At 38.7% G+C, this 26,657-nt stretch overlaps 1 protein-coding gene across 1 annotated transcript in view; it reads right to left on the bottom strand.

Annotated features, from left to right (window-relative positions):
* The window catches only part of LOC142020423 (connector enhancer of kinase suppressor of ras 2-like), a 581,534-nt gene extending 556,205 nt beyond the window's left edge, over positions 1 to 25,329 (bottom strand). The window contains exon 1 of the mRNA XM_075008216.1: positions 25,266 to 25,329. Coding sequence (XP_074864317.1) covers positions 25,266 to 25,329 — 64 coding nt within the window. The remainder of the gene's footprint in view (positions 1 to 25,265) is intronic.
* Between the last annotated feature and the right edge of the window lie 1,328 nt (positions 25,330 to 26,657).

Here is a 26,657-nt window from a genome sequence, read left to right as displayed (position 1 = left end):
CCCCAGTATGCCGTTAGCTTTCTTGGCTACAAGGGCACACTGTTTACTCATATCCAGCCTTTCATCCACCATAACCCCTAGGTCCCTTTCCATCGTACTGCTGCTGAACCAGTCGGTCCCCAGCCTGTAACAATGTTTGGGATTCTTCCGCCCCAGGTGCAGGACTCTACACTTCTCCTTATTGAACCGCATCAGATTTCTTTTGGCCCAGTCCTCCAACTTATCCAGGTCCCTCTGGATTCTCTCTCTACCCTCCAACATTTTCCATATTCCAACATATTCCATATTCCAACATTTCCTTTTTTTGTTTTTCTGTTTTCTCTTAATCCCACATTCTTGTTGTATATCATACTCTTCAAACTCCTCTAGGTACAAATCTAAGTGTCTGTTGAACCCATTTACACCTGATACTATAATTTCAACTGTGACACAATAGCAATACTAAATATTGACAATAAGGATTTATCCTCACACATTCTTTCCCATCCATGTGCCTCTTCCGTGTGATATTTCAGTTTAAATCAATGAACAATGGTGTCTTACTCATATCTAGCAATTTCAGACTTCTAACTCGCTGAGTGACCTGCTTAGGATAATTAGTATTTTTCCCATGCTAAACTGACAGCTACCTGAGAAACAGCAGGCATTCCTAATGTCAATAATGCTATCCAGCCCAAGGCTTTTTTCTGTAAATTAAGAGAATTAAAAAGGTCTGCAGCAAGTCAGATTTGTTGAATAAATTGTGAAAATGTTTTAGTTTTACAAAATCAAAGACCACATCAGAATAACAGAAAAGAATGGAATATTAATCTGCTTTACCAAGTATTGCTGTGTTAAGCAAAAGCCATCATTTGTATTATTTATTTATTTATTAGTACACAATAATTCCTAACGGCCTCATTGTGTGTGCAGAGTAATGAGCACATCAAGAATTATGAGCACAATGAGATACTCCAAGGCTGCCTCTAAATTGCTGAGAACTGCCAGCAAAAGATATGAAAATTGTGCAATGCATTTACATATATTTTGCCAACAGTTCTGTCGGAAAAGGCTTTCCCAACATTTGGCCCATCCACGTGGGGCCAAATGTTGGGAAAAAACCCTCTGTTGAGACATCTCTTCTTCCTTGTGGAACAAGGTGAACGGGGATGTTGAGAGAATGCTCCCAACCAGCAGATCTCTTCCAAGGGATCAGCAGTCTGGACATGAGCTCTATTGAGTTTTGTTGACATAAGCCTGAAGACTAGACATAACCCAAGGCTTGGCTCCATTGAGGTTCTTAGATGTTGGAATGCTCAGCATTGCAATGCCTAACTTTTAGGCAGCTAACAACCTACCAGAATCTACAAAACTTGTGTTGGGTTTCCTGTTCAAAACACAGAGACAGACAAACAGAGGCTGACTGACCAACCTGGGAATGGGATCCTCAAAAGCCAGCACATTAGACAGGGAGTCACCAAAGTAGTCTATAGTAGATTCCAGGAGAGAGGTGTGTCCTAAGCCCAGTCATTCTCTTCTGGGATCCACATCAGGGAAGCTTCTCATGGAGTCAGGCACCTTAAGCACCAAAGTTGTTACTTGCAAGAAAGAAAGGTGTGCATGCCTAACAACACACAAAACAGCAGGGAAGGGATGGAAAGGTGGTGACAGTAGTCTCCCATATAATCTTTAGCCCAGTGGGTAGGGGACTCACTGTAGAAGTGGGAGACAGTGGCTTAATTCTCCCTTCTGCCTGATGAGGAGGGCTTTTGAGGCATTTGAGGTATTTGCCACATCTCTGGTAAGTGTCCTAACTGCTGGTCTATAAAGCCATTCTCATTTCTTTCTGGCTAATGTGTGCAATTATTCACTCCAAAACTCTCTTCAGAGTGGCCTATAGTTCAGTGGCTAAGCACTCACTGGAGCAGTGTGAAACCCCATGCAAATACCTTCTCAACAGGCAACAAAAGGATTTGAAGATGAGTCTCTCACACCCAGGGTGTGCATTCTATCCAGCTGACTAAATTTTATATGGGAAGTCTCCTTCAAGCCATTTTATATGGAGTTAAGCATAAGTGATATGGCCCACATGTGAGACAGGTGGACCATCAGCTATGTTCACCAGAGCTGAGGATTTCATTGAGGCTTGGGTGTCAGATAGTCATCCAAGGGGCAAGTGCCTATCTGAGCAGTGTGTATGCTCCGAAGCCAAGAATAGATGTATACAAAGTTAGGTGGGAGCTGAGTAGGATTTTGTGGATCACAGTACTGCATAAATCCAGGATTACCCACCTAAATCCCTTAATGGACCTGTGGGTGGGTCTCTTGTAAGATCTTTTAAAAAAATCTAAGCAGACAAGATAGACATAGGATGAAAAGGGTAACAGGGAAGTGCACTGGCCAAGCCCACACAAGAGATCACTGACAAGGTTAGGAATAGAGCTCAGGCATCTGCATTTCCACTCCAGTATCCTATCAAATAGACTATCCTGCCACTCCCTTACAACATATTTTTCAATCACTGGCCAACTGATAACAAGTGTACCCCTCTCCATCCATCAAACACACACCTGAACAGATCTGCTATGGCTTATGTGCCAAAGGAAGACGAGACCAGAGGTATTAATTCTATGATTGCTAAATAGCATATAGTTCTTTCAAAGTAGGGTTTGAAACATATATGCCTCTCAACAACTATGCCCCCTAGAAATGAATATTCTGTAAATAACTTCTGCCAATGAATATATAGACTTTTTGCTAACTGAATGTTTGAAAATATGCGCAACTCTAAATATGACAAGCAGCATAACGTCACTGGCCACACTCTTACAGGGAAATGTGAGATATAACAGTGAAGCCTGGGAACCTTCAGTTGTGCAGGTAGCTAATGTAACTTCATTTCCCGAAGGACATTAGTGCTGTCATAAAATAATGGGTTTGTTATATTTTTGTAACAATTAACTAATGATTCCCAACCCATATGGTTATACCAGATGTCTCAACCTTTGTTAGCCAATTAAACTTCTCTCTTCATATGGACCATTTTAAAGTACTCAATATTAATCAAGACCATTATTTTAATTTTCATCCTTCAAAATCCTGACATAGCAGAATCTGATGAATAAATATACTCCAGATTTCCCTTTTTGTTTAGTGAGCTGTAAGCGTGTATAGAAATATTTCCTTTTATCCTGAAGACATTATTTCCCCAATGAAGCCATTGTTGGAGAGACAGCCCTTCTCATTTCCTGAAGCAGTCTCTGTATGCTGTGGGATGGTGATGGTGATTCAGTTATTGTGCAAGTGCCAAAACTGAAATGTTGATAATTTTCATGTAGTCCAACTGTAGTGGTGTTTCTATAACCAGTAGCCATTTCTTCTGCATTCTACTCTGACTCCCTGTCTCCCTTTTCTATTATTGTCACTATCTAATCAGATCCCAGGTAGCTTTCTGTTTTATCCATCTGTGGGAAGAATAAATTCTGTTATGTGCACCAAGTCATGTGCAAATGTGCACCGCCAATCAAAACCCATGCTGCCCGCTGTGGGTGGCTGTGGGTACTCTGGGATGGCACCTAAATCTCTCCTGGGTGGCCGACTTAGTGCTCAGCTCACAGGAACGCTGATCCCAGGCATGTCACACTGAAGCCTAAAATGTCTGCTGCGTACAGCTGGAAGGAGAACTGAGGGCTGTTTCTGCTCACCCAGTATAGTCTTTCCTGGGCCTTGTGAGAACTAAATGGAATGCTGGAATGCATGAGGTTCTGTGGCAGTTGGTACATGATAGTTGATCAGAGAAAGTGGGACAAACAGCTCCATAGACAACAAAGAGATGGTGGTGCCTGTAACCAAGGGCAGCCATGTGCACCAACTTAGGAAGATGTATGAACACAAATGTTGCTCGCTACAACAAAGTGCATGGAAACAGAAGCCCCATAATACTACCTTTCTTTCTGGCTTGACTACCACTCTGTCCCAAGTATCTGAGTATGTGTATTTATGAAAGAAAATAACTAACAGCCAGCAGGATGATCATAACAGTTATACCTTTACATAGACCTGTTCATTTTCAAGGATCTCAACATGTTTTAAAACCTTTTATAAAAATTCTTCACAAGAATAACTTTATCCTCAACTGAAAGGCAGCCAACTGTGGGCTTAAATGTGACAGCTGATTAACAGGAGACAGCAACACAATGCAGACACTAAGAACAGGAGTGCAAATTAATTTTTCCAGCTCGAAAGGAAGTGAAAATTTAGGGCAGCACAAAGAATATAAATCTGATGAAAGCACAGATGCTAACATGATATATCTATTAAGAATTTTCTGGGCTGTTTATAGCACCATGATTTTAGGTCATTTAAATGAGACTGCACTTTCAGCAACCCAAAGCCTGAGCTGAGGAATTGGTATGTACTCAGAAGGAAAACTGCCACCTACTGCATCATCAATACCAAGCTCTAAAGCACTTACAGCAATCACCATTATATTTACCCAATGCTACCAATACTTCAGGATTAATCTATTTCCAATTTACTATATAAGACTTGAGCAAAATAGTGCATACTCCTAAATACTTCCATCAGTATATAAACTAGTAGCATCTGTTTCACTTTTTTAAAAAAGCAAGGTCTTTTGCAATGACATACCTTCCTGTTTAAATTTTATCAGCAATTACAGCTGCATTTACCCCTAAGTATATTTGATTACTACTTCCTCCTAAAATGGGATTCCTAGATTATTTTGTACTGCTCATGTTAGCATCCTGCCAGTGTGAAACAGTTTATTGATTTTTAGAACTGAATCGACTAGTTAAAATACAAAAGCTGAAAGCATAAATTGCACAGAGCCAAAACAGAAGAAAAACTCTCCAAACAAAAATACTTTTCATCCAGTATCACACTTGTTTGTTCATTCACTTACTAGTGGATTCCATAACAACAGCCATCATTAGATCACTTTATCATTCACATCAAAAGCAGAAAATCTATCACAGCATGACTGTGCTGTATTGTAAATTCTCTCATCTCAAAGGCAAGATGAAGCTTTGTCCCTCCAGGTTTCTCCTAATTACATTGCTTGATCAGTTCTAACAGTTCATCTAGGGCACACAGTTTGTAACATACACTGAATCTTCTGAGTTAAGATTGATATACTCCATCTGCACTATTTTTACACGTGCATAACTATCTATTCGCTAGATTATCAGACTAAATCCAACTAGTTGTATGTAAGATTCAGTGTTGTGAGCTTGATCCCAATTGACTCTAGAGTTTTTTATCACCATGGAAAATTTGATAACATTGTATTGGTTTCCTGCTAATTTAGTATACAACTGATATTGACTGTCCTTTAGATTGCAGGCAAGATAGATGGCAGTGCACCCATAATCTTTACAACAGAAGTCAGAATATCAGATAATGCACATCTCTCAAGAATGACATGGACAAAGATTATCAAGGCCTACTGTATACCAAATGCATCTCAAAGAACGACAAGTTCTATTCTCAAATGCTGACGCACAACATTCATTGACTTCAATAGAAATTAGATGAATTCATCTAAAGGCAGAATTTGGCCTTATAAATTAGTGAATTAAGTTTACTAGTAAACTTGGCACTTTGATTGGACAAAACAGTGGTAAAAGAAACCATCCTTCACTGACATGGAAATGGACTGGATGCTCTCGTTTGCCTTTTCCATCTCTTGATTTTCTGCTTTATAGAAAATTATTTTGGGGCATTCATTAACATCAATATTTTTCTTAGTATAATGGAAATGGTGGCATTAGCTGGTCTTTGTTAATCCACAGACAGCATGGCTTTGAGAAACCTCCCAGTTGCATGGGGGAGAGGGTGTAGGGCTGAGCTCCCACCTTGCATGCCAATGAAAAGCAGCTCACATGTCCTTCTTGGCACCTGTACTGAGGGGTTGCTGAGCCCTGCTCTAGTATGTTTTCAGGAAACCTAAAAGATAGCAAAAGCCATTTATTAATCCATTGATTCTCAAATAGTTGTGGCTCTCTCATCTCAATGTGTGTCAAGTAATGCAAGAAAGACAATAAATAACACCACCACCACCACCACCACCAAAGCCCTAGAGAGTGAGGCTGGGCATATCTTCTTTCATGGAAAGAGACAATAGAATTTGATTTCATCCTGTAAACTTCTAACTTTAATTTTATTTCAAATAGATAATAAGCGGAGTTTACATTCTCACTTCACACCAATAGCTTTAGTAGAATAACTCCTGATTTACACAGGTGTAAAGAAAGTCATAATTGGACATTACATGTGGGATTTAAAACAATGCTGAGCAAGAACACTGACACCAAGAACACTGACACACATTCCTTGCAGTCATTTAATGACTAACACCCAGCAAAATGTCATGTATCAAACTTGTCTTTCCATGGGGACTGTACCTTGATGCAATGGTAATGTTCATGTGCTCCAAAGACTCTCAGAACTATGCCTAACACCAGTTTTTTAAATGTATAGAAATATAATAAGCTAGCCCTTCTGAAAAACACCATGCCAAAGTAATGACATCTGTCTCTGCAGCAATGATGAATCTTTGGGTAAGCAGTCAGTTCAAGGCTGAGAAGTTCCTTCCTAAAGGTAACACAAACTATAAGAGCAGGTTTCTAGAAAATTAGAACTATGGCTGAAATGACAAAAGCTTTGCAGGTGATGTATGACATGTATTAATACATTAATACCTCATCTGCAAAGCTTTTGTCATGTTAGCCATAGTTCTAATTTTCTAGAAGCCTGCTTTGTTTTACCTTTAGGAAGGAACTTCTCAGCCTTGAACTGATTACTGAACCAAAGATTCATCACTGGAGTCAGCAGAAGTCAGCTTGGACAGTAGTTGATAAAAAGATATTCATAATTGAAAATATAGTTATAACCAGGAGGGAGTAGCATTAATTATGATTTCCAAAGCTGGAAAAACACTCCAACCGAGTGTCAATTAGCAGCCAATTGCTCCAACCTACATTCCACACATAATACATGAAAATGACAATTATATACCGATGTGCATCAACAGACAACTCTAGTGAGGAGATCAAAGATCAGCTCCACAAGTGCCTATCAACTCTGGTTGACAATTTTCCCAAGTAAGACATTTTCTAAATAATAGGGGGACAATGGGCCAAGATAGGGGATGACAATAGCAAAGTGGAAAAAGCAATGGGTGAGTATGGCACTGGTTCCGAAAATCAGAATTGTGAAAGACAGTAGATTCATCATGAGTCACTGGAACATCTAGAAGTGTTACAGTATTCCAGTAAAAATACTTAACATTACCAAAGCTTTCACTGTGCCATCTGCATCTCAATATAAAGTAAACACAGACAACAACATATAGTTTAATATAAAATTGCTATCAAAGAAGGATGCATTTTTTCACCTTTCTTGTTGGCCATTGACATTTATTTCATTATGAGAACAAGAGTAGATGAACACAACACAAGCATCACATAGCTGAACATACTATAAGATTTCAATTTTGCTGGTGGTGTAGCTCATGTAAATGACAAATCAAACAATACGCAAGCAAAGACTGAAAGACTGCTTAGTACTGCACAAAAGATAGGCTTCAGAGTTATGAAAAAAAGCAAGCTAATGAGAACACCAGTATGTCAATTCACATATTAGCTACGTCTACACATGAATGCTACATCGAAATAGCTTATTTCGATGTAGCGACATCGAAATAAGCTATTTCTATGAATAACGTCTACACGTCCTCCAGGGCTGGTGCTGTCGACGTTCAACGTCGACGTTGGGCAGCACTACATCGAAGTAGGCGCTGCAGGGGAGCGTCTACACACCAAAGCGACCCACATCGAAATACGGGTGCCAGGAACAGCTGCAGACAGGGTCACAGGGCGGACTCAACAGCAAGCTGCTCCCTTAAAGGGCCCCTCCCAGACACACTTGCACTAAACAGCACAAGATCCACAGAGCCGACAACTGGTTGCAGACCCTGTGCATGCAGCATGGATCCCCAGCTGCAGCAGCAGCAGCCAGAAGCCCTGGACTAAGGGCTGCTGCACACGGTGACCATAGAGCCCCGCAGGGGCTGGAGAGAGCGTCTCTCAACCCCTCAGCTGATGGCCGCCATGGCGGACCCCACTATTTCGATGTTGCGGGACACGGATTAGCTACATGTGCCCTACTTCAACGTTCAACGTCGAAGTAGGGTGCTATTCCCATCTCCTCATGAGGATAGCAACTTCGATGTCTCGCCGCCTTATGTGAATCTCAACTTCGAAATAGCACTCACCACATGTAGACGTGGCGGGAGCTATTTTGAAGTTGGCGCGGCTACTTCGAAGTAGCCGGCACGTGTAGACGCGGCTACTGTGGCATAAAATGCCTAATGGCCAGGCTATCCATAATAAAACAGTGTCACAAATAATGTAGCTACATCCACAAGCTTAAGCAATTTGAACATGAAAATTCCACAATTAAAAAACACTAAGAAACGTCTGCTCAAATGTTATGTCACCTTAATATATGTATGTGAGTGCTGAATGTCCACTAGAGTTGTAGCTATATGCATAAAGGCTTTAAAATTATTATTTGAGCAATTTAGTAACTAGTTAAAAGCATTCTGTGATTTCTGAAACCTGATACTGGTGAGTCGGACCTTTTCATTATACTAAGAAAAAATATTGACGTTAATGAATGCCCCAAAATAATTTTCTATAAAACAGAAAAGCAAGAGATGGAAAAGGCAAATGAGAACATCCAGTCCATTCCATGTCAGTGAAGGACGGTTTCTTTTACCACTGTTTTGTCCAGCCAAAGTGCCATGTGCCAGGATTTCTACCATTTGCCTTGGAAACTAGTTCCACAGTTTGCTATATCTCATTGACATTCAGTCAAAATTTTCCCTTTCTAGTACTCATAATCCCAACCCTCTGTATCTTTACCATCAGTATTTACTTTATTTAGACCTTTGTAGACTAGTATCTTTTAGATATCTTTACCTTAGTTAAGGCTCTATGTTTGTCATGGAGATCATGGAAGAAACAAATTGTCACTTTCCATGACTCCTACAGCGGCCAGTGCAGCTGGCCAGGGAGCAGCCTGAGAAGCTCAGGAAGCCCCCAGACCAACCATATCAGCAACTGCTGGGACAGTCTTGCCCCCACCATCCCAGCTGCAATGGTTTTTTTTGGGGGGGACTCAAGGCTGAAGGTTTGAGTGCAAGGGAGTGCATACCTGAGGGCTGCCCCCCACCCCACAACTGCCCCTCCAACCACTTGGCCCCCATGCAAGTTTTATTCATGCATATATCGTCTGAGTCATGGACAGATCGTGGGCCATGAATTTTTTACTGTCCATGACTTCTATGAAAATACCCATGACTAAAATGTAGTCTTACTTATAGAGTCAATGCATTGGCTCATTAATACCAAAATTTGCTTTGACATTTTTGCAGACATATTCAGACTCATTGTTGCTCATTGTCATTCTTTGGTCAGAAGAATTTTAACTTCCCACTGAGTAAACATTTTTCAGATTGAAAAGTAATAGAAATATAGGGCCAGAAGAGACCTCAAAAAGTATCTAGTCCATCCAGCATGGCAAAGGGCAGGGTTTAGGGCAGTCAGACCACAGCGCTGCCCCCTACCTGCCATTTCCAAGCCACAAAACTTCAAACGGGCTTGGAGCTTTGGCCACTGCTGCAACCAAAGTAGAGTCAGGGCTCCAGTGCAGCTGCCCCCTGTGCCCACCCTCTCCCCTGTCAACAGCTCTGAGTCCATGCCCTCATGCTGAGGTAGGATTAAATATAATCAGACCATTCTTACATGTTTGTCTAACCTGTTCTTACACACCTCCAGTGATGAGGATTCCACGAGTTCTTTATGTGACCTGTTCCACCTTAATTTTCCTTACAGTTAGAAAGTTTATTCCTACTGTCTAACCTAAACTTCCCTTAGTGCAAACTAAATCAATTAATTCTGATCCTGCCACTACTAGAAATGGAGAACAATTGATCACTGTTCTCTTCATGACAGCCTGTGACATATCTGAAGACTGTTATTATGAGCCCTTCAGTTTCTTTTAAGCATGGCTAGTTCATTATAGGTCATGTTTTCTTAAGCTCTTATCATTAATGTTGCTCTCCTCTGGAAGCTCTCCAAGTTGTTCACATCTTTCTTAATGAGCAGTGCTCAAAACTGGACACAGAAATCCAGCCCTTCTTAATAGTTAGAATTTAAAGTCAGTATTTTCTGTTAATGTTACTAATTTCTCCTGGTCATTTGTTATTATTGTGATTGGAGAATTTTTAGCACCTTCCTGTTGCATTGACTTGATTTCTTTGTTTCCTAACAACTGCTTTCTTGAAATATAATATCAAAGAATTCCTGGAATCACTGAATCCAGTCCTTACTATGCAGAATTCAAGTATACCATGGTTTCAAGTTTCCCAATATTTTCACTTTTTCTGTTAGTTCTTCTAACCAGTGAATAAAAAATCCAAGATGGCTTCTCCTCTACTTGGATTGTATATGGTCTTTTTCATGAAGTTGTCTTGTGAATAACTAAGGAGTTTTTCATTGTAGCCTGACTGACAGGGCTAAGTCCAGTGCATTCTGTACCCTAGTACTACACCCCAGCCAAATCCTGCAGCCAGACTTCAGCCAAGATCCTGAATCTCAGACGCCCTCCCACATCCAAAGTCCTTCCCAGAGTCTGCAGCCTGGTCCTGCACTCTAATCCCTTGTTCCAGCCCAGAGCCTACACCCAGCACTTAAACCATCCTAGAATCTGCATCCCTCCCTTACCCAAACTACCTCCTCAGAACCTTAGGCAGGTGAGGGGCAGGAATTGGGGTGGGAGAGGGCTACAGGCTCTGGGCATTCTGGGCATCACCAATATTTCTACAAATCTGCTGCACCTGCACACTCCTGTACACTCCAAGGAGCGCACGGTGGGTGAAACCTAGCTCGATGAAGTCAGTGGGAAATTTCCCATTGTTTTCACTGGTACCGGATGTAGACTCCATAGAGCAGATGTCAGACACATTTTTAATATTCACAGCAATTGATAGCACAGTCAGTGGGGCTGTGCTACAAACACATCACAAAGTTGGCAAAGCCTCACAAAGGGGCTCTTGGAATTAAGAAGCAGGTGGTGGTTTCGGCTCACTCTAATGAATTTTGATGCTGTAGAAATAACAGTCCAGATGCAAATTTATTTGTATAAAAATAATTTTCATTTAATCAGTCATTTGTGAGATACAGAACCATCAATGGTTTGCCAAGCACTAGAGCAAAGCTTGCTGATAATGCCATTTAAAACGAATGAGTTTTGTAGGCTGCTAATTCTTAATGTGAATGTCTTTCACCCCTCTCCCCAACAAAATGTTTTGTGACAGCTAAGATATTTGCATCTGAAAGACAGATAGCAAGGCACAGCAGATGAGCTTTGTGTTATTTAGATCATATCAAATGAATTTCAAACTCAAGTGAATATGAAGATTATGTGATGGTAATAATTGTTATGCAAGGCAAAAAACTGGTTGGAGAACACTAGAAAGAAAGAAAAGGATCTTGTTACTCCAGCTTACATCTTTTCTCTTTTCTGCCTTGATCTCAATGACTTTGATTGCTAATTTCTCCCCATTCCTTACCTCTCTCTAGTTCTTTTGGCAGTAGGAGAGTGCTGCACATCTGCAAACCATTAGATCACTCCACTCACCTAGAAACACAAAGCTAGAGCAATGACTGGTCTGTGAATTCATGCTCAAATCCCACCTGATCATGAAATAAGGGAGAGAAACAGACTGGCTGAGAAAAGTCTGAATAAGCAACCAATGTTTAGGAGAAGCTGGAAGGAGGTATGGACAGGGCAATGAAGTAGGAGATGTGTGGCATACTCCTGCTTCAAATGATAATTGAGGCAGGTCTATGTAATATCGCAGGCTACAGGCTGATGACTGATATTGCCCATTGGAATTCACTTTCATTTAACCCAAATAGAAAATGATTTTCTACATAAACTAAAAAGAGAAAGGACCAAAATCATCATTAGGGTAATCGAAGTGATTTCAGTTGAGCTATGGGCTAAATAGATTCTGCACATTATTTCCAAATAGGAAAAGATTAAATCTTTTTTTAATTGTATGAATGTAGAGAACTCCAAAATGGGTGCAACCCTCTTACATCTTTATTATTAGGATTGATAGCTTCCCAGGGAGTTTGTAGGTAAGGACCCATCAGAAAAACAATTGAAGACAGTCAACAGTTTTTCAAAGAGACATTATTAAGGCCACAAAAGCAAACTATTCCACTGCATAAAAAAGATAGGCAGAATGGCAAGAGACTACCATGGCTTAACCAAGAGATCTTGAATTATCTAAAAATCAAAAAGGCATCCTACAAAAAGTAGAAACCATAGAAAGGCAGAGGCACAGAATGAGTTCAGACTAGCTAGAGACATAAAGGTCACAAGAAAACATTCTACAAATGTATGAGACGCAAGAGGAAGACTAGAGACTGGGTAGGACTATTACTAAACAGAGAGGTAGAAAACTATATCAGGAAATGTGGAAATGGTGGGGGTGCTTACTGACTTCTTTGTTCCAGTTTTCACAAGAAATGTGGTAGTGGTCAGATGCACAGCATATGCAAAGCTGGAAAATATGGGGTAGTTTCAGAAGTTAAAATAGTTTTCATGTCACCAGGGTCTCATGAAATGCATTCTGGAACATTCAAGGAGCTGACTGAGGAGATATCTGAGCCATTAGCTATCATCTTTGAAAAGTTATGGAATGAAGGAGATTCTAGAAGACTGGAACTGGGCAAATATAGTGTCCATCTGTAAAAAGAGAAATAAGTACAACCAATTAAACTATAGACCAGTAAGCTTAACTTCTGTGCCAGGAAAGATAATGGAGCAAATAATTAAGGAAGCTATTTGCAAACATCTGGAAAATAATAAGGTGATAATTAACATTCAACACAGATTTCACAAGAACAAATAATGTTAACACAACCTGATAGCTTTCTTTGATAACAAGCCTAGTGTATAAGGGGGAAGTGGTAGACATGGTATACCTAGACTTAATAAAGCATTTGATCCATCTCACATGACCTTCTAATCAATAAACTAGCAAAATACAACATACATGGGGCTACTATAAGCAGGGTGTATAACTGGTTAGCTAACTATTCATTGAGAGTAGTTATGATGCTGGAAGGGTATAATGAGTAGGGGTCTGTCAGGATCAGTTTGGGGACTGTTTCTGTTCAATATTTTCATACATGATTTAGATAATAGCATGGAGAGTACACTTATCAAGTTTGTACATGATACCATGCTGGGAGGAGTTGCAAGAGCTTTGGAGGCTGGGATTATAATTCAAAATTATCTGGACAAACTGGAGAAATGGTCTAAGGTAAATAGGATGAAGTTCAAGAAGGACAAATGCAAAGTACTCCACTTAGGAAGAAACAGTCAGTTTCACACTTGCAAAATGGAAAATGATTGTCTAGCAAGCAGTATTGCAGAAAGACAGTCTAGTGGAACACAAGCAAAATATGAGTCAACACAGTCACACTATTGCAAAAAAACCACAAACATCATTTGGAGATGTATTAACAAGAGCATTGTAAGCAAGACATCAGAAGCAATTCTTACATTCTATTCTGAACTGATTAGGCCTCAGATGGAGTATTGTGTCCAGTTTTGGGTGCCACATTTCAGGAAAGATGTGCACAAACTGGAGAAGGCCCAGAGAAGAGGAACAAAAATTATTAAGTCTAGAAAACATGACCCATGAGGGAAGGTTGAAAGAACTGGGTTTATTTAGTCTGGAAAAAGAAAACCGAGCAGGGCCACGATAACAGTCATCAGGTTTCTAAAAGGTTGTTACAAAGAGGAGGGGGAAAATATTCTTCTTAGTCAATGATAATAGAACAAGAAGCAGTGGTCTTAAATTGCAGCAAGGGATGTTTAAGTTGTACATTAGGAAGAAATTTCTGTCTGGGTGGTTAAGACTGGAATAAATTTCCTGGGGAGGCTGTGGAATCTCCACCATTAGAGATTTTAAGGGCAGGTTAGTCAATCACCCATCAGGATGATCTGAACCAGGAGTCCTCATAGTGTGGGGTGGGCCCTCTTGGGGGAACATGAAATTTCATAAGTGGGGGCACAGAACAATTGGCTGCTGTGTCTCAGGCTCATCCATATCATTAAAAATGTTGAAATACCTTACTGTTTTTATGTATGTGTATTCACATTTATATACCAATTAATAGTTTTTATAGTCTACATACTTATTTTCCTACACATGCCAAAATGTTCCCCCCCGACCCTGCCTAGAAACATAACTGAAATTTCCATCAGTTTTCATTACATTAGACAGGTTGTGGGGGAGGAAGAGGGGAGGGGCTGCTAATTGTAAGAACAAACAGTGGGGCCTCATGTAAACAGTTTGCTCACCCCAATCTAGACAATGCTTGGTCTTGCCATGAGTGCAGGGAACTGGACTTGATGACCTTTCAAGTCCCTTCCAGTTCTAATATTCTGTGATTCTGTAATGGACACATACTGCTCATTTTTTATCTGAGGATGTATCTACACTATTGGCAATAGGCAGTGATTGATCCAGAAGGGGTTGATTTATCAAATCTAGTATAGACTAGATAATTAGAACATTGCTCACACTCAGTATCAACTCTGGCACTCCAGGTTGTGAGAAGTGCAATGGTATTTGAATGAAGAGTAGATCTAAGTATGCTAACTTCAGATACCTTATTCATGTAGCTGAAACTGTGTTACTTAGGTCAATCTCCCCCAATAGTGTAGACCAGCACTGGGCAAAATTTGATTTATGGTAGAACATCTTTCTATTTTTTTAACTTATGGCCACTCAATGAGCCATGATGGTTCCATAACCTTTCTGATAGTATTTTGTGTAAGTTAGCTGCTTTGGCAGTTGCTCAGGGTGGCTGCTTTTCTATTTTCAGACTCAGAAAATTAGATATCATATCTCTGCCCAAAGTTGCTCACCCATTTTACTTATTACAGTGAAATGCAGAATATAAAGACAATAGTTGTAATTGATTTCAATAGAGTTGAAAATCTTGAATGTCATACTTTCATATACAGTAAATCTTAATAATGAAAATCTTTATGGAAACAGAGGCAGAGATTGAGGAAATAATGGTCTAGAATCAATTTGGCCCTTCACCTCCCCCCATAATCTACACAGCCTCTAATCATAGCCTTTATATTCAGCTTCTAATCAGCAACTGGAAGTCTAGGCAGTGGAAATTACTGATCTGACTAAAGAACAGAAAATATATCTTGTTCCTACAGAGTATTATGTTGCCAATCATCAGCTTCTTTCAAGATACATAGTGGTAGCCAGTGGCTCTATTTTGTCAGAAAGATGTCTGTTATGTGAGTTGTTTCGTAATCTTTCAGGCTAACGGACTAGCTTTATGGTGGATGCTGTGGAGTGGTGCACATGGAAGAAATTGCTTGAATTTACATTTGAGGGATTGTACTACACCATGAAAAAGATGGTGAACTTGAGAGAGAAAGGAATATGGAGGAACCCTCATGCCTGAGAGAGAAAGGAATATGAAGGAACTACAAATGTGATCATAGGTTGAGAATCCATGGAAGCACAGCTAGGTGGTCCTTTCTATAATGATGCATAGCTGAAATGGTCACAGATCTGTTAAAATAGTCAGCTTCTAGATAGCAGCAATAGACCTTAGTTTTGAATCTTACTATTATGAGGCCAAATGGAATGTGTCACACTCAACCACATGGTACCTTTCAGTAAAGAGAAAGTTTTGTGCAAACAATTAAACTAGCGCAGAAGTCTTCAACAGGAAGTTAATTTGTGCATAATTTTCATGTACTGCAGTGAGGAGGGCCATCTAAAAGCCTAGATGGACATCTTAACAAAAGGCAACTCCTGTCACTACAAAGGAGTCTTCAATATTTCTAATGGTTGGATGAAAATGGCTGTTATTTTATACTGAAACTACAGAGGATGACACGTGTCACAACAATGAGCAGATATAAAATGTTACAAGAATGATAAGATTTTGATGAACTTGTAGAAGCACCTATTACATCTTCATTAGAATACAACTAAAAATTTAAGAGTTTAAAAGCCAGAATTTGTGGATGAGTCAAAATGCAAACACAGCCAGTACGCTGATGACATGTGAATTTCGTAAGCACAAGACATTGAGCTTTTTATGGTTTATACTTCTTAAAGCAAAAAATAACAAGTCAAGAGAAAGGCAAAGCCAAGCACAAAGCTAGCTTCACCTCCGAGTGGCCAGAATCTAACTTCATCCCTGTGACTCCCCAAATCCATAAGTAATTAGCCAATCCACAGATGACATTTGGAGTAAAAGAGGCAGACCTCTCCAGAGTACACAGAGGATTAGAGTACAAGCTATTCTGTCTATGAATCTGAATCTATTCTGTAAGTCACCGTACAATAAGTTTTCATTTTAATAAACCATTCATAGATTTGCTGGAAAGTGCTCTCTCTCCTCTCTCTCTCTCTCTTTTATAACTCATACTTATTTGAAAGCAGTTGATTGAGAATTTGAATAGAAAAGATTATCAAATATTTTATTAGCAGTAAACGCTTCTCGATGCACCAGTGTGGAGTGGCTTAGTCAGGAATAATTTTACTTTGGTACATCATTGTAGTGTTTCACAAACACAGACTTACAATTTGTCAGACTCTCTGGATCCTACGCTACAGCTCATGGAAGCCCCATCTTTGCACGCCTGGAACAAAGAAGAATCTCATACTTCAATAAAAAGCTGAAATTAAATAAGAGATATTTAGTAGCTGTGAGCAGACCTGCAAGTCCTACTCCTGTAAGCTTTGTTAAGTCAAGTATTATCAAGACTGGAGTCAGAAGGGAACATTGCTCGTACCATTTCTTAACTTTAGGTGGAGGTGGGCAGTTCTGTTAGGTCCCATGTGCTTGGTTATTTCCCAGCAGGATACCTCAAGCCAAATTCTAAGTTTATTCACTCTTACTCACAAAGTGGCAAAGTGGTACAGAAAAGTAGTGTTCATTGTGCACAGCCATGCCTTATGCACAAGCACCCAGCATCCACTATCACTGCACATGCAGATGGATTATTTCTGTCAGGAGCAGGTACATGGAGCTTTCACTTGGTTAAAACATTTTACATGCCAAGCCACACAGACCATACATCCAGAACCACAATCTATGTACCTCACCATACTATGAATGTCCACTCCTGAGAATGAATGGAGGCGAGCTCTCCAGATCTAAGACAGTCATAATTGCCTCATACTCTCTTATTTGGCCATGACTTTTCTGTCACAAACATTAGTACAAATGCCATTCACAACGGAGTTCTCCTGTAGAGCAATTGGTTTCTAATACTGACTTCCAAACCAAGAAACTAGCAATACTGTACTATTCAAATATAAAAGCATCCAACTTCTCTTACACCTCCTCCTCTAAGAATCAGACTGTTATAAACCTATTCTAAAAATAAGTGTCAGGTGTTAGATGTAGTTTCTGTACCTGTGCCAATCTCATTTCTGCCAAAATATTCTCCCACCCAGTTGTAAAGAAAGAAACAGAATCTGTTAGTGACTCAGAATCATGGGTTAGAGGGGGAAGATAGTGTCTCCAATATTATGCTTATGAAATGCCAGATAGTAGTGTATGCTTTTGTAGATTCCTTTGTTCTTCCTTGTGTATGAGCTGCCTTCTTTGTTGTGGTTTGCTAGGTCCAAGTTTGAATTCTGAACCCAATTACATCAAATAAAGTAATAGTGCAACAAACAAGAGAGGTGCAGGACGGCCTTCTAGGATTTGGCTGTAATATTCAAAGTAACCAATGTGTTATGTGTAACATGAGTCATATGTGGGGTAAGATTATAGAGTGAAAAACAAGTTCTTGAGATGTATGCTAATCATGGATCTAGCTGCTTATTCAGAGGTCTGTCCAGATTCCAGATAGAAAGACAATAACCTAGAAGTAAGTAGCATTTGGCTACTCTTAATAGAGGCATATTTCATCAACTCATACTCCTCTCTGCAAACAGGTGCATTTTACTGTAAATAATCTGAATTTATGTTTTACAAAATGAGGAAATTTGAGAACTTGGCAGTAAATCTGCTGGTACTTTTAAGGAAGATTTAATCTGCTAGTACTACATTTCTTTATGCAATTAGTGCAAATTTACAGTCTGCTTTGGGAAGGTACACAAACCAATTTCTACTTGCTAGGTCCTAGAAAAAACAGTGGTGTGATATTGACACAGAAACTTCATAGCAACATGGAAAATTGCTCTAAATTTAAACATGGATATAGTAGTGAGAATGCTCCCATCAGTCTTGAAAGATCTGCTTGTCACGACTCAGAGGGAAGGATAGCGTAGAATGTGGCTGCATGATATTAGGAAGGTGATGAGGGGATTCAGCCAGCCAGCTGTTTTGCTGTCTCACTGGCTGCCTGCTGATATATAGACTTGAGTTTAAACTGATGTTTTTAATATTTAAAGCCTTAAATGTACTGGGGTTTAATTATCTTGTCAGTCTTCTGACCATCTCTGTACCACCTTGCCCTCCTAAATTAAAAAGATCATGGCTTTTGGCCACAGGGTTAGTAAGAGTAGAATGGGTATATTTTTGTTTCTGTTGCTCTGCGTCTGCAGAGAATGCCCTGCCTTCTGATCTCAAAAAACTGTCATTTTAGCTTATTTTAATAAGAATTAAGACTTTATTTCTTAAGGCATTTAGCACAGTGCGTTGATTTTGCTTTTGAATATTTCCTCTGTCATTTTACTAGGTTTTAACGGAGTTTTAGGTGTTCTCAATGCTATATGTAATGTCTACCCATGTATGGTACAAATTATGGATAACCACCATGCATACATATTTTATTAGTGCTTTAATGTATATTTAATATAGAATACCTATGTTTTGAATGTCCTTGGAATAACATATTACAAAACTACTGCATATCTCTTTGATGTTTTGGTCAACCTTTGAAGAATTAAATTACACTGTTGTTCCTCAGACCACTCTAAACATTTTTATTCATCCTAAAATGATAACTCACCTCTGCTCTTCTGATTTGCCAACCTTGTTAATAATTTTTCTGATTTGTCAACCTAGATAACAATTTTTGGACCTCTGTTCTTTATATATTGAGTCTGTTCTGGTAAGAAGTGGGTCTGTCCCATGAAAGCTCATCACCTAATAAATTATTTTGTTAGTCCTTTCAAGTGATACATGACTGCTGTTTTGTTATAATAGATATTGCTTTTCTTTCACTATCTTACCTGATTCTAATTTTGACAGCTGTCAAAAACTACTATAGATGTGTTGTAGGAAATAATCCTGGACTGGTAAAAGTCAATTTAGGTGGCCTATTGGGTATTTTCTGTCTTTAGTTCAATGATTAAAATTTTGTGAAAGTATTCTCTAACCCAGGCAGGTAGTGTCAATTCATGCCTATACCAACTATATAGTTAGGACAATGATCTGTACTCTTCTGATTGTCCCACTCATGAAACTGATTTTTTGTAAAGAAGAGAAAGCATTTGTGCTTTGATTCTATTCACTGAGAAACAGAAAATCTAGTTTAATTCTTCTATGAGGACCAAGGATTTAGAAATGAGATCAGATTACTCATCAAGTTCTTGTATTTATACCGACCAACTTATTTCACTGTAATAATCTTTTTAAAAACTGATCGGCAAGAAAACATAGGTATCCCTAGCAACATTTAATGGATTCATTGTTGCAAAACGCTTATTGACAAAAAAGAGAAGTTGGAGAGGAATTTTGGTTAGTTCTGACTCCCATAGTGGGACTCAGTTGTCCCAAAGGTTCTTGGGAAGCCATAACACTAATTGGTGAGCCTGCAAGAACAATGATAAGACACTTATTTTAGTTTCTGCTTGAAAATCCAGCACTAATTCTAAGGAAGCCTGTGCTTATGGGTGCGTGCTCTTCTTTTCAACATCTGTTTGTCTATAGAATGAATGGAAAGAATGGGGTGAACCGCATGGTTTTATAAATAATATGTGCACTAATGAGCACGTTTCAGGCTGTATTTCTTGAAGCAGAGTTCTTGAAATACAGAATTTAGGTGGGGAAAGCTAAGCACTGTTCAGCTCAGTGCATACAAGGTTGCTTTTCTGGCAGACCCAAATATTTAGCTGATCTCCTGCCATTCGTGTTAAGATTTTACATGTTGTATTTGGTAAATGTGGGAGGCTCACCGTTTCTGACATGTTGTTACAATCAGGTAGTGATTTAATGAAGAGCAAAAAGACTGAAAAGGGGTTTGCCAGATCCCTGTGTGATGTGAATGTTAACAAGCTCGGTCACGTCATCAGCCTCCCTGCTCCTCACCCCTCCCTCCCAGCCTTCCTCTCTCTTTTATGAGCCAGCTTGAAATCAGGGAATTACATGCTAAGGAAAACCCTTCAGCTAAACATATAATTATTCTGAACAGGATCAATGCAGCTCAGTTAATCAGTTTACCAACTGAATTAATTTTTATTTTTTTTCATGTCTGCATCTCCTGTGGAGAAGGGAGAAATTCAAGATTTAAGGGAAAAAATGGTTGCATTTGTGAAATGGTATTTATAGCTGAGCATTCATTATGAAAGAAACCTCTACTTCAGGCTGTTTTTGCAGACAAACATTACTTTCAGTCAGCAGGACTTTGAATAACTGACTCCATGTGAAGTTATTACTTAAGGTACACTTAAGAAATAGCTTATTTCCTATTTTAATTTCCAGCTGTTTAATAACACTGCATTCTCCACATACCCCCAACTATTTGTATATTTGTTTTATGAAAACAGTGAATTGCTGTGTAAAAGATTCAATTTATTTGCACAATATGCCAATTAGATACAAAAACGTTTTAAAGAAACTAATGCAAACTTTTCAATTCTGAAAGCACAGAAAATCTCAGAGCTTTTATTTTAAATCTAGGTAATAAACCTTTTACATTTTATTTAAAATTTTCAAATTAAGCAGCCTGAACTTTATAGTTCAATAGTGATTCAGAAACACAAATTACAGACACCAAAATCATTTTCTGTACAGTGTTAGTGTCTCTCTCTTTCACTGTGCTATTTATATACATATGAAAATGGGTGGGTTTTCAGTTTAGAAGCACACTTTTAATAAAATGTGGACTTACTACAAAGCTCCATTGGCTTGTACAGTATATAGAGGTGATGATTATTAATATGTTAAAATGCATTAGAAGCCTCCAGGTAGTTGTCTTCCAGGTATAAACATTCAGGTATACTTTTCCACCAAGTACTCATTTTAATATGCTCAGTCTTCACATAACTACTGCTAAACAGAAAAAAAATCACGAGAACAAAAAACAAGTTGTTGTTTTATATATATTTTACCTTACACAATGTTTGTGGAAAATATTTTCCCTGGCATTACCAAAATGGGATTTAAATAAAATGAGGCAAAGGGCACCCTCTTATATTTTTATGTTTTCAGTTCAGCGACATATTAGTCAAATGAAAATATTTACCTGTATTAAGAAAAGGGTACACATTATGATAAATAACCAATGATTTGTGCAAGAAAAAAGAAAGTGAAAGGAATTTGAAATAAGGAAATAAGTTGAATCAAGAGTAACGGGAAGCAACTCACTAAAAATACCAGAAAATATTTTTTTCAAACTCCGACATATCAATCCTTCTTTGAAAATGACTATTTTTAAAGCCAACTACTTCTACAAACAAGTTAGTAATCCTCAAAGGATATTATTATGTATCTTTGAGACAAATTCAATACTACAAAGCTGTCCAGTATCCTCATTGCCAGATCCAGAATCTTCAAAAATCAATTTGTCAGGTCTTTCCCAGCCTTCCCTGGGTGTCCACAGTGTGAAATCCAGAGTCTGTTATTGAATTTGTTCCTAAGGAAGCATCTATGTATAAATGCAAGATGCCACCTTACTGTAATGCTTTTCCTGAGAGGTCACTAATTCATACATTGTGGCAAGTAATGCTTTTTAAGGGGGAAGAAAAGAAGGATTGTCCTTCTTGAGTAGGAATTCAGGACAATACGACCAATGCACAGTGAGACGCACTGTGAGTATTCAAATGTCTTAAACCAATAAACTCAATTATATGGCTTCCTCCCAGGACCTCTTACATTATGCTCATGTTGCTGATAGCACAGATTAGTTTCCAAGATAAATTATTAGCTGAATTTTTAAGTTTCACTAGCAGCAAGAAAAGTTATAAACGACTCAGTTTAAAAAAAGGCCTCTTTATTGTGGTCACCTTACTATGCAATATATTGTGACTAACAATCTTTAATATTTAATGCTGTATAAAGTGTGGTAGTCATGTTTGTCTCAGTATATTAGTGACATAAGGTAGGTGGGGTAACATCTTTTATTGAACCAACTTCTGCTGGTGAGAAAGACTAGCTTTTGAGGTTACACAGATCGCAGACCTGAAAAAGAGCTCTGTGTAAACTTGAAAGCTTTTATCACCAATAGAAATTGGACCAATAAAAATATTGCCTCATACACCTTGTTACTTTAATATTAAAGTTAATTGAGAATGTATTTTGAAGGACAAATGGGGTACCTTTTTACAGTGTCTGACTGCTGAACACTATGTTGAAATGCTGCAGTTGTAATGTGTTGCTTTCAGTAGTTGAGGTTAAGGATACAGTAATTTTACTGCAAATGTCACAGAGAGAGGCGGTGTTAAAACAGGCATAGTTATGATGTGGTTTCATGGAACTGGGAGCCAGGATGCATTTTCCTTCTCTCCAGGAGATGTATAACATGGGGTACTGGTAATAATTAAATTTCACATCTATTCTGACTTCTGATACCTTTCAAACAAATATATTTAAGCAAGAGGAGCAGAATATATCACAATATAAATAGCTAGGTTGTCTTATCAGGCTCTGTCACATGAGTATTTTCAGAGGTAAACTGTTCAAGTGTGGGTGATTCATATAGAAAAATCACCTATTACTGGACCAGCACTCGTAGTCTACAGCTTCATCCTAACTTATGTATTAAAATCCATTTAATCAGAACAACTACAGCTACACAGCATACAAAGCAATCTACAATGCAAGAGTCACAATGATGAACTCTAAAGTTAGGGATTTCAACTGATTTTGATGTTACCTGTTCCCATAATCAATTGTTAGCTATGATACTCATTTGTTAGCACATTATTTCCTTGAGTAGAAGGGGGCATACACTAACAGCTGAAGCACATATTTGCCCAAGGCAAATATTAAGATAAAATACAATAGTGTTATATATGTTTGGCAATAATATATACATGGCTTGCTTTGTATTCATGGATGCAGCACTCCTATTACTACAGAAAACCCTTCAGCTGCACACATATTTCAGACACTGATACACTATTTTTATTTGTATTTGAACTTACAAAACCCGTCAAATGTTACATGAGGATATCCTAGTGCTTCTTATATGATATGTGATGTTCAGTCTATATATAAAAATACTGGCAGAAATAGCAGGTTTTTTAAATCTCCTGCTTGTATGGACTAAAACTTCTCTGCTATTAATGCTATTAATAAAACTGTTAGTAGCAGGATTCACAAAATCTCCAATTTGTATGCCTTAAAACTATCTGCTTATTGTGGAAAAGTTGCAGATGTTACTATTGTAAGTGTGTTAACCAAGACGTAGTCAGATTATAATAAAAGGGTTGAAGAGCTGTGGGAACATTCTGCAATGTAGTAACAATCTTATTTAAATATTACAAGTTGCTTTACTCTATAGTCTAACTAATAATTTTAGATATCATAACAGTCTCTGCCACTTTTTAACCCTTTAAACACTTACAACGATCTACCTAATCAGATTCTTCCTCTTACCAGTAGCGGCATATGATGTCAATTAATGTAATTGGACACAGCTATCAACCATCTATCTGGTGATTTAAAGACCCAACCTTAATCATAATCTTAGGCTAATTAGTCTCTCAACTAGCCTGAGCTGAAGACCCTGAGAAAAAAAAACCACATGCATTCCCACAGATGCCATCTCCCTGATGAAACTGTATGGTTGAAGAGAAAGTAGGATGTTTACAATTGTAAGATAAGTGACAAGAGCTCTTAGTCCCATTACAGTTAATTGTAAAGATATATTTCAGTATCATTAAATCAAAGCCAGTCACAAATTCATATGAATAGGAAGGCTTTAAAGAAAACTAAAGCCATCCAGTTTAATCCTACAGTATATTTAAAATCCCATTACAGAAAATATATATTCACAGATACCTTATTCATTAAAAAAACTGCACCTATTTCTCTTGCATAAAGGGACAGCCTTGTACAGCAGATACTAGTTAGTCTTTGTGAGCAATACCTCATTAGAAACTGTATAACTATGGTAATGTGTGTACTATGCAAATACACTTTTTCCTGTTCAGGAGAAATTTAAAATACTTATCACAAATAATTGTTCACTTTTCCATCCAAATCAATCTGTTCACAACACAGCATAGCGCCACAAAGGAAACATTTCACAGCTTATTTCTGTGTCTATGAAACTACAAATGTGCAGGGAAATCATAATCCCTGTCAAGTTATCTTGCTGGGGAAAGTCTTCTAAGCAGTGCAGGCAAGCAGCCCTTCTCATTTCCTCTTGCACTCTCCATATATGGCTAAGACTGCACTGTCCACGGTACTAGTGATTATCAGAGAAGCATATGCATTACACAGGACATAGAGATACTAACAACAGCAGCTGAGAAGCCTGCACAAATCAGGACATAATAAAAGAATCAGAATTCCACAGTCTGCAACCTTGCCTTCTGTTTCACCATAAAACTACACACAAGTGCTGCATACATGCATAACCACTGCATGGAATCACCTGATATGAGCAAAACAAAGCTAATCAGGGCAAATTTAAAGACAGCCAGACATAATAGCATTACACTGCAATGCATAATGGAGGCTTAAGGCACAAATACTTTATAGTTATGACTGCATTTATCCACAAATGCATTAGATCACTCCTCTGTTCTGAACAGAGATTCCGGCAGCACATTTTGCAGCTCATACCAGGTCTGTGTTCAGTCATAGCTCAGGAAACTATTGTATCAAACAGCAGATGGATATTTGGAACTAAACTAACTCCAGGCAAATTAAACAATACAGAAGCAAAAATGTAAATTTCACAGAGACAAAGCATAGATAATATATGGTAATAAATGATCCTACCTTTCATCCAATCCACTACTTGCTTGGGCGTCCACTTGCTAATAGGTTCCATAACGAGAGCCATCATCAGATCACTTTATCATTCACACCAAAATCAGAAAAAGACTGGGGAAAATCTATCAGCGCATGGCTGGGATGAGAGAGCTGTGGGATTTTACAATGCAGTCCAAAGATGAGATGATGCTTTGTCCCTCCAGGTTTCTCCTGCACTGATTCAGTAATGTATAAAATTACACTGCTTGATCAGCTCTAGCACCTCCCCCACTGCACACAGCCTGCAACACAGTGGAGCACGCTGTATCAAGAAATGGTGCAGTACGTATATACTTACTTACAACAGCCTATATCCAATGATCTACTTATTAGACTGATACAAAATTATAGTGGTCTGAGAGCAAGTGAAGCTCATGTTACTCAAGCTTCACAGCTTTATGGGGCTTCATTCCAATCAGCTCTGGGATCTTCATCAGGGAAAATATCACTACTGTAACTTGATAACTGATTTTCTTGGCAAATATGCTGACCGTTGTTCAAACTGAAGAGAAGATAGAAATATCATAGTATTTCATGGCATCTGGCAAAATGCTGAGCATATCCATCTTTACCACACAGAATGTTGCTGGAATCTCATAGTGTATAATCATGCAATTCAGAATGTCAAACACAGTCGAGGGAGTAAAGGTAAAACTCACTATCCTCAGAAACTTCTTTTTTTCTGGCCGCATTCAAAGCTCGTGCCCTGCCCTCTGTGTCTCCCTCCTTTCCACAGTGAAGGAATGCCCGCCGACCATGTTGGGGTCCATACTTCTTAACCATAATCCATGAATTCTAATAAAAACAGCCAAGATATAGCATTGGCACTATCAGTACATTCTCCTTTAGTTGGAGAAGGTATAGCAGTAAATTGGTATTGTTTAAAATAGTAAACAATAGGTAGAAGGTCTCAATCATGGATTCACCTTGCTTAGGTGTACCAAAGGGTGCTTGTCAGGCCCTTTGTATCTCATATCCTAAATCCAAGTGGTTGAATGGGTGCATCGTCTCTATGATAGTCTGTCATTCATGTCTAAGAGGTACAGCTACATTGTCTAGGAAGGAACTAGTTTAGGCTCCAGGAAGAGTCAAAGAGAAGGACACCTCATCTCCTATTTCTTTTTCCAGCCTTCTCCTTAAGAGTATTTCCAACTCCCACAGCCACATTCAATCCTCAAATCCCTACACTGTCTTCTTCATACAGCCTATGGGAGCACAGTCATTCATTCCACACAGCTGGTCTAGCACTGCAAGCCAGGCAATCCCAGTAGATCAGGCAGCTGCTGTCCTGTCATTAGCTAAAAAGACAGAGGTAAGACCTTCCCTGCTGCATCCTGGGGAGGCTGTGGGTCTTTCCTC

Source organism: Carettochelys insculpta, chromosome 13 (genome assembly GCF_033958435.1).
Source record: "Carettochelys insculpta isolate YL-2023 chromosome 13, ASM3395843v1, whole genome shotgun sequence".
Lineage (NCBI taxonomy): Eukaryota > Metazoa > Chordata > Testudines > Carettochelyidae > Carettochelys > Carettochelys insculpta.
Note: the sequence above shows the minus strand (reverse complement) of the source record. Positions and strands in the feature narration are given on the sequence as shown.